This window comes from Patagioenas fasciata, chromosome 12, assembly GCF_037038585.1.
Source record: "Patagioenas fasciata isolate bPatFas1 chromosome 12, bPatFas1.hap1, whole genome shotgun sequence".
Taxonomy (NCBI): Eukaryota; Metazoa; Chordata; class Aves; order Columbiformes; family Columbidae; genus Patagioenas; species Patagioenas fasciata.
The window spans coordinates 7,139,160-7,152,618 of NC_092531.1; the positions used below are offsets into that span (position 1 = coordinate 7,139,160).

The 13,459-nt window shown below is 58.4% G+C and overlaps 1 protein-coding gene across 1 annotated transcript; it reads right to left on the reverse strand.

The window, feature by feature from the left end:
- Positions 1 to 3,462: 3,462 nt before the first annotated feature.
- On the reverse strand, positions 3,463 to 13,447 carry CSK (C-terminal Src kinase). The gene is made up of 13 exons (XM_065847589.2): positions 13,118 to 13,447; positions 7,968 to 8,044; positions 7,489 to 7,602; positions 6,955 to 7,067; positions 6,447 to 6,666; positions 6,005 to 6,098; positions 5,863 to 5,928; positions 5,637 to 5,736; positions 5,403 to 5,493; positions 5,041 to 5,114; positions 4,746 to 4,941; positions 4,472 to 4,558; positions 3,463 to 4,400 (listed from the first exon to the last, which is right to left on the reverse strand). The coding sequence occupies exons 2-13, from the start codon at positions 7,980 to 7,982 to the stop codon at positions 4,218 to 4,220; spliced, it is 1,353 nt and encodes a 450-aa protein (XP_065703661.1). The 5' UTR covers positions 7,983 to 8,044; positions 13,118 to 13,447; the 3' UTR covers positions 3,463 to 4,217.
- Between the last annotated feature and the right edge of the window lie 12 nt (positions 13,448 to 13,459).

The following is a 13,459-nucleotide window of genomic DNA, read 5'->3' on the forward strand; positions in this document are numbered from 1 at the left end:
AGCTTGGGATGGAAATGAAAGCAAAGCTGCCTTTTCGTGACCCAGGGAAACCATTTCAATGTAAAGCCTTCCTATTCCTATAGAACCGAGCCTTTATGTTCAGAAAATCTGTCGTCATCACCCAAGGACGAAGAAATCCCATAGAGGGAAGTTATTCCTGCTCTTATTTGATATTAAGCCTTAATTATCCCCAGGGAGAGCTACATATCACATAGGCTCTGTGTCACATATTGCGTCATGTAATGCATTTTTATTTTTTTAAACCTTAAACCTCTGATATGGGTGGGCACACACACATACACACACATCTGTGTGCATCACACATTATTCTGTTCAGCTGCTGGGGTTTAATGTCAGCCCCTGGCCAGGATCTGGCCATCCTCATTTATTTATGGGCAGGAGGAGATGTGGCAGCCGGGTGCCCTGACCAACCTGTCCCCCTGCTTGCCTGGGGGTGTCCTGGTAGAGCATCCCCTGGGAGACCCCAAATGGACCTGGGAAAGGAAGCCAGGGACGGAAATGCTGCTGAGCTGGCCCCTGCTTTCCTCTGAAGCACCATCGGGGTGTTTGACTGGGTTAAAAATTAGGATTTGGGGAGGGTTTGGGATAGGTGGGATGGGAATGGTCCTGCCAAGGCTGTGTGCAGGGGGACATGCAGCCCCTGCCCCAGGGGCTGGGGCGTTTAGGGGTGCCATGTGTGCCTTATCAGAAGAGGAGGGTAACCAGGCAGGGAGCAGGTCACAGCACAGACCAGGGGGTGAAGGTCTGGGAGGAGAGATGCTGTTGGGGGGTGAGGAAGAAGAGGGAGGCGGTTGGGGTGTGGGGGGGGCACCCAGTGACACAAATACAGCCGGACAGACACCCAGAGCATGTAAACAGGCACATGGGGAGAGCATGTGCTGCTCTGCTGGCGGTGACGGAGAGCACGCCCGCAGCAAAGGCACACGCAGCCGCCACACGCGCAGCCGCTCACACGCACAGCGTTCCCACGGGGGCCTGCCCAGCCTTCCCTTCCCGGAGCGCTCCCGAAGAAAAACCAGAGAGCGGAGCTGGAGCGGTGAATGACACCAAACGGCGATGGGAATGGCTTTGTACATCACGCTGAAAATACTCCTCGTGACAAAATAATATCACGAAGGGAGAGGAAGCGCAGGCAGCACAGAGATGCTGGTGAGGGCTGCCAGGTTTTCGGAAACACGCACGTCAAACATGGAGCAGAAGGAGCCTCGTCAGGGCATAATTAGAGCTGGTAATTAGCTTCAGGCAACACTGAGGGAATTAAGTAGTGGGCAATTTGGTTTGCAGCCCTGGGAAATGGGCAGCAGCAAGCAGTCGCTGCAACTGGAATTGTGCTGGGAACAGCTGGGAGCTCTGGTTTGCTTTGGAGCGAGTCTGAGTATTTGTTTAGAAGAGGGAGGCTTGACGCATCTCTGGGTCTTTCTGGGCAAGGGGGATGCTGAGCCCCATTGTGAGCAGGGATCTCCACCAGGAATGCAGAAGGGAGACACACGAGGGCTGCCAGAACTGGAAGCTGAATTTTCAGGAGCTTTTTAAAGCCTGTGTCTCTGTCCTCTTTGCATGGGGTGTAGCAGTGGTGCAGGGAGAGGCAAGATGCATGGCCTGTGGCATGAGCACCCTGGTGTTGGGCAGCACTGGCCATGCAGGCAGCAGAAATCGCTCCCTGCCCGCTGCTGCCTGTGATGATTCGCATCGCAAACTGGAGGCAGGATGGGAGCTGACACAACTGGGCCCAGTGCCCATCTCGTTGCTGAGGGGAGGAAGAGGAGGAGGAGAGGGACACATTGTGAGCCGGCACCCGACAGCCATGGTTACCCCCTGGGTGTCACACAGGAGCCAGCAGATTGTGCCCGCTTCCCACGCGAGCGGCGGGGAACAAAGCTGGTGCACAGCCTGCTGGTGGGTTCACAGCTGATGGGAACAGCCCCAGAATCCCCAGGGATATGTCCCCTGGTGCCGTACAGCCTGTCCTGGGCTCTGCAGCACTGGGCAGCAGCCCAAAGCCGGGGGGATCCTGAGACAGGAGCCAGGAGCAAACAGCCCTGTGTGGGGGAAACTGAGGCACGGGCACTGGCAGCAGGAGGGGCTTGGCAGGGTTAGGTTCAGCTCTTGCCCTTGCATGGAGTACAGGGAGTTGTTCCCCCTGGATCTGACATCTGTCCTTTCTCGGCATCCTCCAAATACAGCCCAGGGGATGCTGAGGATGTCGGTGCAGCATCAAACACCCCCAAACTCCCCTCTCCTGCCCACGGTCCTGGTGATCAGCACGATGGTGCCATTTAGAGGAAAACCAAAGGTGTAAATGAGTTTGGGGCGAGGTTTCATCCCCTTTTTCCCATGGCTGGCAGGGTCTGTCGGCCAGCAGCAACCCCGGGTGAAGGGAGCAGGGGGGATGCAGTGGGGACCAGGCCAAACCTCCTCTCTGCTTGCTGATGTCTGCCGTGACACGAAGCTGCTACTTATTTCTCAGGATTTCAAAAGCCATGTTTCTTACAGGCTTTTCCTGGAAATGACTTTAATCTTCATAAGCCCAAAAAGCAAAGCTGCTTATACAGCTGGGGCCTGCACTAGGAAGAATGGGGGAGGATGTGGACAAGGGGCGGGGGGTTAGTCTGGGGGAAATGAAACCTTAAGGTGCATCAAGCCCCATCACATCTCTGTCCCATCTCCTCCAGACACTGGGACAACCGGAGGCCTCAGGAGAAGGGGTCAGGAGCACTCAACCTCTGCTGCCATCTCCCCCTGCACCGGAGGCTCTCAGGGGCTGTGTCACTCCATCTGCCATCCCAGCCCGACCTGAGCAGTGCCTGCTGTCCCAGCATCCCCTATTTTTATCTTTGACCCCCCCAAAAGAAGAGTTTCAGCCCCAATACTGGCCCAAAGTGGATTGAAAGCTCACTCCTCCCCACCACGACCCAGGCAGCCGCTGAAGCCGGTGCCCCATGCATCACTTAACGCTGAATAATTCCCTGTGGATGAAGTGAACTATTTTAAACCTGTGTGCCAGACATCACCTCCACTCAACACCCTTCAAGAGAACAGGGATGCTGTGGGGACACCTTTGGGATCAGGACATGAGGGGTCCCATCTTTAGCCCCTTCATTGAGGCAAAGAGAGCAGGGAACAACGTCTGCAAGCTCCTGTGATCAGCCCCAAAACACATTCCCAGGTCTTTCCTGCCTGGTCCAAGCATCTACAATGGTGGAAGATAAAGCCTGGCTTAAAGGGGAGCGTTGCCATCACTCAGCAGCTTCATCACTGTCACAGGCTCACCAGTTCTCACGGCTGGGATGGCGCCAAGTGATGCCCAAGCTGCTCGTCTGACCTATGTGGGGATCCTGGGCAGAGACACGGGACCGTCCCCACCTCGTACCTTGCCCAGGGATCCCAGGTCCCCCAGGGTGCCGTGTTCCCCCCGCAAGGGACCAGAGCCAGAGACAGAAGGGCGTTGAGGCGCGATGTGCCGCGTCCGTATGGAATGGTTTGTCTTTATTACAGATTTAATCTCACAGTCGGTAGCATTACATGAGAATAAAGCACTGGACAGGACTGGAAAAAAAGGCCTCTGGAGACAGCATGCAAACATTGCAACGAGTTTAAAGCAAAACAACCCAAAAGAAAAGCATCTCGCGGGGACGCGGCCGCGCTCTCCTGACCGGGCAGCGAGTCCAGCGTCTCCCCTTTAACCATCACGTCTGTCGCTGGGGTTTCCTTTTCATGTGTCCGTTTCATTGGTTTATTTATTTTATTATTATTCTTCTTTTATTAAGCTTCTTCTCTCTCTTTTTTTTTTCTTTTTTTTTTCTTCTTTTAATTACATTAAAAAATAAGATTCGTACTTTAGTAAAACACCCAGTGCTCAGCTGGGCCCTGCTTGAAATAATAAAAAAAACAACCAAAAAAACAACAAAACCCCCCCAAAACTGAGAAAACAACAACAAAAAAAACCACCCCAAATTCCAAAAAGAAACGAGCCTGGGAGACCAAAAAAACCCCCCAAACACCTGACTGAAAAACAAATGAAAAAAAGACCAATTTGGAAGTTTGGAAGCAACTGGGAGAACGGGGTGTGGGGGAACACCCCTGGGGCTCCCTCCCAGCCGCTCCTGGTGCCGGGGCCGGGTGAGGGGGACGCCCAGAGCCCGGTGTCCCCCCCAGCGTGGGTCCCCTGCGGCTGGCGGGGTGGGGGAGCCCCCCCCTCACAGGTAGAGCTCCTTCTCTTTGATATGCACTAGCTGTTCGCGGAGCTGGTGGAAGGACGGCCGGTGGCTGGGGTCCAGGGTCCAGCACTTCTTCATCACCTCGTAGACGACGGCAGGGCAGCCGTCGGGTGCATCCATCTTATAGCCCTTCTCCACGCGGGGTACCACGTCCTTCAGGGGCTGGGGGGACAGGGGAGGGGGTCAGACCCCCCGAAACCCAGCCCTGAGGGGAGGGGGTGGTCCTCACTTACGATTCTCGGATAAGGCACTCGCCCGAAGGAGTAGATTTCCCAGAGGAGGATCCCGAAGCTCCACACGTCCGACTTGGTGGAGAATTTCTGGAGAGGGGGAGAGCAGGCCCGTCAGCAGGCTCACGCAGGGGTGGGGAGCAGATGATCTTCCCCACCCTCAGGGCAGCTGGTTTTGGGGGTCGGGCAGTGGGAACCAGGGCTCCATCTCTGGGTGGGCAATCCATGATGTGCCCAAATGTGGATCCCTGTACCCTGGGACCCTCTGCTCGCTCACCTTTTCTCTAAGTGCTTCTGGTGCCGTCCACTTCACCGGCAACTTCCCCGTGTCCTGCGTGGATGAGGCTTCCTTGGTCAGCCCAAAATCGCTGACCTTGGCAATGTTGTCCTCCGAAACCAGGACATTCCTTGCTGCCAGGTCCCGGTGGACAAAGTTGTTGGCTTCCAGGTACTCCATGGCTTCACAGACATCTCTGGTTGGGGAGGGGGGGAGAAGGGGCTTAGCCAGGCAGCCCCAAAATGCTGGGGGCTGCAGCTCAGGATGGTGAGCACGGCCAATTTGTGGTACTTACAAGGAGAACTTGAGCAGGCAGTCTGCACCCAGGACTGACCGCCCACGCGACCGCAGGTAGTCTACCAGGCTGCCCTGGAGAGACGGAGACAGATGGTGGCACCAGGGCCAGCGTCACACCCACCACCCTGTCCCATGTGGGGCAGGACCCAGAGACAACGTCCCTCCCACATGGGGCAGGACCCCGGGGACAACATCCCTCCTTTGGGGTCAGTGATGGGGTATGGAACAGCACCTTCAAACACCATGGTGGCCCCAGGGAGATGTCATCCAAGCTGGGACAACCCTGAGGTGAATCCCTGAGAGCCTGGTGGGACAAAAGGGGCAGAGTGGGAGGGCAAGTGCCCGGGGTGGGAGTCTCACCTTGGCCATGTACTCGGTGACGATGTAAAGGCCACTCTTCTCCTCCACGATCACCCCCAGGAGCTGCACCAGGTTGCTGTGCCGGAGCTGCCTGCGTGGCACAGGAGGGCTCAGGGTTTTGGGGAGAAAAGGGGCTCCCGTGGGCCCCACAGGGCATAAGGGACAACCCGCTTCTGCTCGTACGCAAAGAGGTCCCCCCGTCCCACACACTGTGTCCCCCCCAGTGACACTCACGTCATCACGGACGCCTCCGCCAGAAAGGCTTGCGCTGTGGCGTCATTTTTAATGCACTTCACGGCGACTTTGTTCCCCCGGTAATCCCCCAGCATCACATCTGTGGGAAGCAGAGACAGGCACGGGAGGTGCTGAGGTCACCGCGGTCTCCCAGGGCCCCACCATCACCTGGCGGGGGACCACCCCCCACTTAGGGTCACTGCAGTGCTGGGGACAAGGGTCTCACCTCCGAATTCCCCTTTGCCAATGATCTGCAGCAACTTGAGGTCCTTCATGTTGAGGGCCCAGCCACCTGCAGAGGGTAAAGGGAGAGTGAGGGGGGGTCTGGGGGAGTCTCCAGGAGTGAGGGAAGGGTCATGGACACTCACTGCGAGAGAACTCGTCCTGTGCTGCCACCGTCCCCTCCATCACCTTCGGTTTGATGAGGCGAGTACAGAGCCCGTCCGCGTCCGTGGTGTAATGCTGGGGGGGAGATATGGGGGTGAGAGGCAGAGCTGCCATGGGGGTGACACCCTGGGGTGAGGGGGCCCCACCAAGGCCGTGCCAGGCTCTGGGACCCCACCAGGTGGCAGCACAAGGCCTCAGATAGGCCATGTGGGGACTCGGAGGGTGGTCCCTGTCCCTCTGTCCCCTGCACATCCTGCCTTGCCAATCCAGTGAAGCCCGTCCCCCAGGGATCTGTCCCCAGCAGCCCCATGGGGTCACAGAAAAGGTCTCGCCATCTCCTGGGCTCCAGACCCTACAGTCCCCCCACAACCTCAGCCCTATGGTGCCCAGGCTGGGGACAAGGAGTGGTGGCAGCTCCCTCACCTCCACCAGCTGCATGAGGTTTTCGAAGTAGACCTCCTCGTCGATGCTCAGCTTGCTGGAGGAGTAGATGATGCGGTAGTGCTCCACCTTGCCCTCGCAGCTGACGCACAGCGTGTAGTCCCCGGGGTAGTTGGTGCTCTCCCGCACCAGGAACAGCCCCGTCTCGGGGGGGTACAGCAGCCGTTCCGCCTGCTCCCGCGTGATCTTCCCATGAAACCACCTGCCATGGGGCATACAGGGCAGCTCAGGGACCAGGGATGCACTGGCCCAAGGGTCGGACCCCTGTGGGGCTGGGTTTGGGGATGACAGGGATATGGGACAACTCATCCCCACCCACCCAGGACACAGCTCCTGCCACAGCATCCTACTTCCCTCCTGGTCCCCAATGCGGGACTCAGCCCGTTCACACACCCCTGGGGGCTTCCCCTCTAGTTCCTCCAGACTGCGGGTCACTGGTGGCGCTGGAATGCGGCAGGGATATCCAAATGATCCACCCGCGGATACTCACGGCATGAGGCTGAGCTTGATCCCAGCTTTCACTCCTTCCCGCTTCTGCACGTAGTTAGCGGGGATGATGCCCTCCCGGCCCACCTTGTTTTTCGCCTTGTACCAGTTGGGGTCCTGCAGGGACAGCAGGGATGTCATGATGAGGCTGTGGGCCCTGGGAAACGTCAGTGCTGGTGGCCCCATGGGGGTCACTGTGATCCCCCCCCGGCTGCTGGGCAACCCGCAGACCCCCAACTCACAGCCCCTCTCTGTTCCTCTTCCTGGAGCTGAGCGTGGCATCGCTCCCCAATCGTGAGCCTCAACCCTCCCTCAACCTCCCGAGAGGCACTGACATTTCGGGGAAATTTTAACTAACGAGGCTGTGAGTTAATTAACCGAGCACATGGCCCGATTCCTGCCCTGCTGGCTCTGTGGGACTTCCATCGCGACGAGGGGATCCCACTGGCATGGCAAATGCGGTGTCGCGCAACACAGAGATGCTCCCGGCATCCCACGGAGACCCTGGGATGGGGCTGGGGGGCGGTGATGGCCATACCTTGGTGACAGCGACAATGGTGAGGACATCTCCTTTGCTGAAGGGCAGGTCCTGCTCGGCGGTACCGTGGAAGTTGTACTTGGCGATACATTCTGTACCGGACGGCCAAACGGCCTGGCCAGAGAGAGGTGGACGGTGTCAGAGCCCGGCTGGGCACACCTCCCACCCCTGGCCCCCCCAACCCTTGGGACCAACCCCCCCTGGGCATGCGGGGCTCCCGTCCCTCTGAAGCAAACCCAAATGGGATTTTTGGCAGCACTGGGAGCTGAGAACAGTGCTTTTTGGCTGGGATGGGGACAGGAAGAAGGGGGTGACACACAAAACTGCAGGTCCCCATGGCTCTGGTCTTCTGCAGGGGCACAGGGGGATGGGGACAAGTGTCCCCATGTCCCTCCTGAGCCCTGGGGCCATCTCTGAAGCGGATGGAGAGGCTGCAGAGCCTGCTCCATCCCTGCCTCTCCTCTCCACCCAGTGCTCACCTGCATCCCTGACATCTTCTCAGGAGGTTGGAGGGGTGAATCTCACAGCGGGGACACGTCACTGGGTACCATGAGACCTGGAGGGGGACAGGACAACTGAGGAGCAGACAGGGCGAGAAGGGCTGTGCAGGATGATGCAGATGGAGCAGCCCCCCACAAAGGATGCTCCCCAGGCCACACGAGCATCTCTTCTACCACCAAGAAGGGAATGGAGCCTGTCCAAGGCACTGCCTCCAAAATGTCCACAACCCGATGTGAAAGCAGGAGCTCTGGGTCCCCTGAGGGTCCCCCGCAACTGGGGACCGGACCAGCAGAGAACTGCTCACCTGGGTTATCAGGTATTTGCAAAGATAAAGCTTCTTCAGAGGGAAGACTCTACATCTTGTGCTGCCACATCTACATCAACAATCCAAGGATAAAAACCGGAATATATACGGAGGGTTGGGGGTGCCCAGGGATGGGGAAGGAGCAGAGACAATCTCCAGGCCCGTTCCCCAGCCCAGGCCAGTGACTGCACCGTGGTGACCAGCTGGGAACCAGCACTGCGAAGTTCCAAACCCTCTGCCTTGCAAAATCTCCCCGGTCTCATCCTACAAAGGCTCCTCCATCCATCTCCGGGGGCTGCCAGCAAGGCAGCTCATGGTCCCTGCAGCACCAAGGGGGAAACTGAGGCACAGGGCAGCGAGGGGATGCAGGCAGCGAGGAGCAGCTCCCCCAAGCCCCAGGCTCACACCTCGCTGAACATCCCATTCCCCCCCCGGCACCCTGGGGGCTGCACAGCCAAAACCCCGCTCTCCCACGGCGCCTGGTGACCCACGGGTGGAAACATCCAGCCCCAGGACCTTCCCAGGCCTGGGATCCAAAAGAAATAAAATAAATCTATTTCCTGCAGGATAAAACCCATCTGACACACAGGAGCTCCCGCCAGCTCTGAAACCCCAGGGGGTGCACTGACGGGGGTGCTGTGTTCCCCCCCAGCAGCACCCCGCAGCCTTGGGCTGGGTCGCATCCTGCCCCGGTGTGTGGGAGGGGAACAAACCCGGCTTTATTCTCGCTGCTTCGACCCTCGGGAAGGGATGAAGTCAGCGGCCCCAGCATCAAACCCGGCTTTCTTGAGCCGGGGCCGCGGGGTCACAGCGGGATGGGGGTGCAGAGAGGGATGTGCGGGATGCAGGGGGGGCATCTCCCCACACACACCCCAAAATCACCCGTGGGTTCAGTAATTCATTGCATCGATTCGGGGCTACCAGCGGTCGCCAGTCCCAGCCCTGCTGTCAGCAGCGCATAATATTCTGGGAAGGAGGAACTGAAACAAGGGGCAAGGCCAGCAGAGGCGGGAGGAGGAAGAAGATAAGGGGCAGAACTGTGGGGAGGAAGAGCGCGAGTGCAGACATGGCCCCGTTTCCACCACAGCCATGACTGGTCCCCTCTGGAAAAGGCGTCACGCTGCCACCACCTCCCTCACCGTCCCCCAGAGTGGGGACACGTCACAGGTCACTGCATTTTTGGCATCGGAGAGGAGAAAGCGAGGCTCAGACGCTCACCCAAAGGGCAGAGTTTGGGGACCCGAGCGCTAGGGTTGCCAGTGAAGCCCATCACTGCAGCATCTGGGCCCCGTGTGTCAGGTCAGTGTTCTTCCTAGACAACTGATGAAGAAAAGCCTCTCAATGTGGCACCCAAACCCAACCTGATAGCACCAATGAGCCTGGGGATGCTGCCATGGAGGTGGCCAGGACCCCAGGGAGGGATGATGCTGGACCAGAGAGCATCAGCTGGGAACGCTGCTCCCCAAAATGGCCCTGGCTCAAACTCTCTTCGTTTTCAAGCTGATTTTTGGTTACATTCTCAATTTACACCTGGCATGGAGCAAATATTTCAGCAAAGGGTCTGGATACTGCCCATCAAAACCAAGAAAAACAGGGAATAAACTACCCCCCTCCATCAGTCCTTAGAGAAACTGGGCTAAAGCCTTGAGGGAGCTGGTTTAAGAAGAGGTGCCCCACTCAAATCCGACACCCCCCGGGATGCCGAGCAGGAGCCGGCCCTGGGTGTTGCTCAAGGAGCTGCTCATCCCCAGAGCGCTGAGTCAGCGCTTCCCAGCGGCTGGGCACTCCAACACCGCTATTTTAAAACAACCGAATGAGAAAAAGCAGCAGGATGGAGGCTTCATCTGAGATGTGACTCCAGCTGGAAAATCCTGGACGAGCTTTGCCCACCGGAGCTGGGTCAGGATGCCGGGAGCATCACCTGGGTGCCCACGGGTCCATCCCAGGACCGCAGCCCATCTGGCGTTCGGAAAACCCATTTTCCACTCTGTGTGAGAGCTGGATCTTTCCAATCTGATGGCCAGTTGTTTGGGCTTTCAGCTCACGAATGTCACCAGCATTTATATTTTATAAGCGCAGAGAAGATACAAAATTTATAGCCTGCCTTTGGGCCTTCGAGCCTTTATAAAGAGTATCTTTTCTCCACGCGCTCCAGCCGGCTCCAGCTTCCTGGGACCATGGAAATTCATGGCATCGGGCGGTGGCATTGTTATAAATATAGCACAAGAAATTTGCTTATCAGTTTGACAGGGGGAGGCGGTTAACAGCACTGGGCACTGCCCTTTGCAGAACCCCTGACGCCCCTTCTATATTTCAGCACAGCCCTTCTTCCTCCTGAGGGCGACTTTTAAGCAGTAGCCTGATTTTTTTCTTCTTTAATCGTTACCTAATTTCTGCCTCATAGCTGAGGCTTTCCGAAGAGGAGGAAAACCACACGCCCCCAAAAGCACCGAGCTCCGGGGCCGTTGCCAACCGGCCCCCTGAAGGCACCGCTGCCTGCGGTGGCCTCATGTGACAGCCAGCGGTTCCTGCCGAGCGTGTCACCCGCCGTCACCCAGGCCGGCCCCAGCCTCGTGCCCGTGTCCGCTTCCGCCATCCCGGCTTCTCCCTGCGGGATGCTGAGGTGGGAGAGGGATGCAGTGATGCCGGTATGGATGCGGAACCTAAAGGCAGCATCCCCTGCTTTCCCCGTCAGGAAAACATCGGCATCGCCCCTTCTCTCCTCAAGCAGAGGTGCTTCCCCAAAGGGGTGCGTAGTAGCAGACGTCAGCTTGAACAAAATAAAGAATAATGAAAAGAAAGAGGCAGAGAGCCACCCAAGCAACTCAGCACAGCCAAGCGCCAGGTTGGGCTGTTTTCAGTCTTGCCAGGAGAAAGTTTCACTCCTCCTGGAAACATCCCATCCTCAGCTATGGGGTGGGTTGGGGGAAAGATGCTCCATTTCCATTTCAAACCCAATTAGCTGGAGGGTAACGGGGAGCAGATCCTGCCCAGCATCAGTTAGGACAACCCTGTTTTAAATAAAGTTTAGTTGTAGCCAGTAGAAAAGCCTAATTCCCGTCCGAAATAGGTGTGTGGGCACCATCCGCATCCACCTCTCTCTGCTCATCCATCTCACCCTCACCAAAGCATCTCAACGATCAACAACCTGGGTTTCTTTAAACTTCAACAAAAAACCAACCCCCAAACAGACAACATCCTCATTCTCTCCAAAAGATCTTATCGCCTGTTATTACATGTTACATCTATGATTACTCTAATCGAAAGAAAAACGTTCCTCCTTTATCTCATCAGCGAGCTGGCTGCGCTCACAAGGGAGGGTTTTGCTGCTGGTCCCTCAACCCAGCCTCAACTGCGTGCCCCGCCACGGGAAAGGGGGATGGCTTCCTTTATTTTTCAGGGTTTTTTTCTTCTTTTAAAAAGAAAAACAGAAGATGTTGCTGTTCAGACCACAGAAGGCACCTGGGGGATAGTCAGAGGCAGGTGGAGGCCTGCAGAGATGCTCTCGACCTCCCCATCGCCAAGGGGTTTTCCTGGTCCACTTCTTTCCTACAAAAAACCTCATCGGGGTGATTTTGACTCTTTGTTACCCCAGAAATTGCCCCACCATCCCAGTCCCTGGTCCTGGAGGGTGTCCGGGTGTCCCCAGGCACGTGGCGTGCAGGGGAGAGGCTGCTGGGGAAGCTGCCCCAGCATAAGCCTGGGGCACGCCAGGATGCAACTCAAAGGTTTTTTTGCAAATACCCACTCAAAATCAAAAAGATAGGGGGAGGCAGGAGTTGCAGGGCAATGCACACGCCAAAACTCCCTGGGTTCACAGGGACAGCATCCCAAGGGGCATATCCCAGCACTGCTCCCCATCCTGAGGCTTTGCTTCATCACTACCCCTTTCTCCCGGGGATGCTCCCAAAACCTCCTGCATCCCTCTGCTGCACTGCCATGGACCGCCCCAGCCACTCTCCACCTTGCCAGGATTGCGATGAACTCCTGCGTGGGTCTGGTGGGAACAAACCCCACAGGAATGTGGGGGGGCAAAATCCCCTGGTCCCGGGAGAAAAGCAGCCGTTCCCCCTCCTCCTGTTCTCACACCTTCAATTGTAATTTTTTTTACTCTTTTTTTCCGCACAATGGCACAGCCCGTTTCACTCTCGACAAACCTACGACCAACAGCCACTGCTATAAATAACCCGTCACCGCCTTATTGACCAAAAAAAAAAAAAAAAGAAAAGACAAAATAAAACCCCAATGCTGCCAGCCCATTTTGACGCCCGAACTGAGCTCCCTCCTTCCACCCCAACCGCTCTCAAAATCCCCGCCAGCAGCTCCCGGTACCCAAACGGCCCCGGCCTTTGTATGGGATGGGGATGGAGCAGGAGGAAGAGGCGGCAGCCCCCTCTCCCGGGAGCGGCTTTGGGGGGAAGCGAAAGAGGCGACAGCCCCCCCGGGGGAAGGGGATGCTGCGGGGTCCCTCGCTCGCTCCATCCCCGGAGCTGGAAGGATGCGGCCCCCGCGGCGGGTGAATGATGAGGTCCCTGGGGACAGCGGCTGAGCGGGAGTAGAAGCGGCCCGTGATGGGGTCACCCAGCGGGTCAAGCGGCACGGAGGCAGCCGGCCCCCCCGCATCCCTCCCGCAGCCCCCGGCCCGCCCCGCAGGCCCCATTGTCTGCGCTCCGCCGCGCTCCCGGCCCCCGATCCGCATCCCCCCGCAAACACAGAGGGATACGGGCTGAGGGGGGGTGGGCGAGCACCTCCCGATGCCGTGTCCCCCCCCTCCCCGAGCAGCGGGGATCCCCGGTGCGGCGGGGGCCGGGGAGCGACACTCACCTCCCTCCGGGCAGGGGGCTCAGCCCGCCGCCGGCTGCTCCATGCGGCGCTGCCGGGGGCCTCCGCGCTCGGCTGGGCCGGCGGGGGGGCGCGGGGGGGCGGAAGGGGCGGAGGAAGCCGGAGCCGCCGGAGCAGCCGCCGCCGCCGCCCGGCGGGGCCGAGCCCGGTGCGGCGGGGAACGGGGGCGGCGGGGCTCGGGGGCGGAGGGTACGAGGGGAATAAAGGGGAGAGAGCGGGCGCGTCCGCCGCGCACCTCGGGCCGGACGAGGGGCGCGGGGTCCGCCCGGGCCTGCTGGAAGGAAGCGGCGCCCGGAATCGGAGCGCCCGGAGCAGCGCGCCTGC

What these genes read in the sequence shown, in the direction of transcription:
- CSK (XM_065847589.2), bottom strand. An exon ending in CAGAAGCACTTAGAGAAAAG is followed by an intron (nt 4,559 to 4,745) that starts GTGAGCGAGCAG and finishes CCCCCTCTCCAG; the next exon opens with AAATTCTCCACCAAGTCGGA. An exon ending in GAGTGCCTTATCCGAGAATC is followed by an intron (nt 4,401 to 4,471) that starts GTAAGTGAGGAC and finishes CTGTCCCCCCAG; the next exon opens with CCCCTGAAGGACGTGGTACC.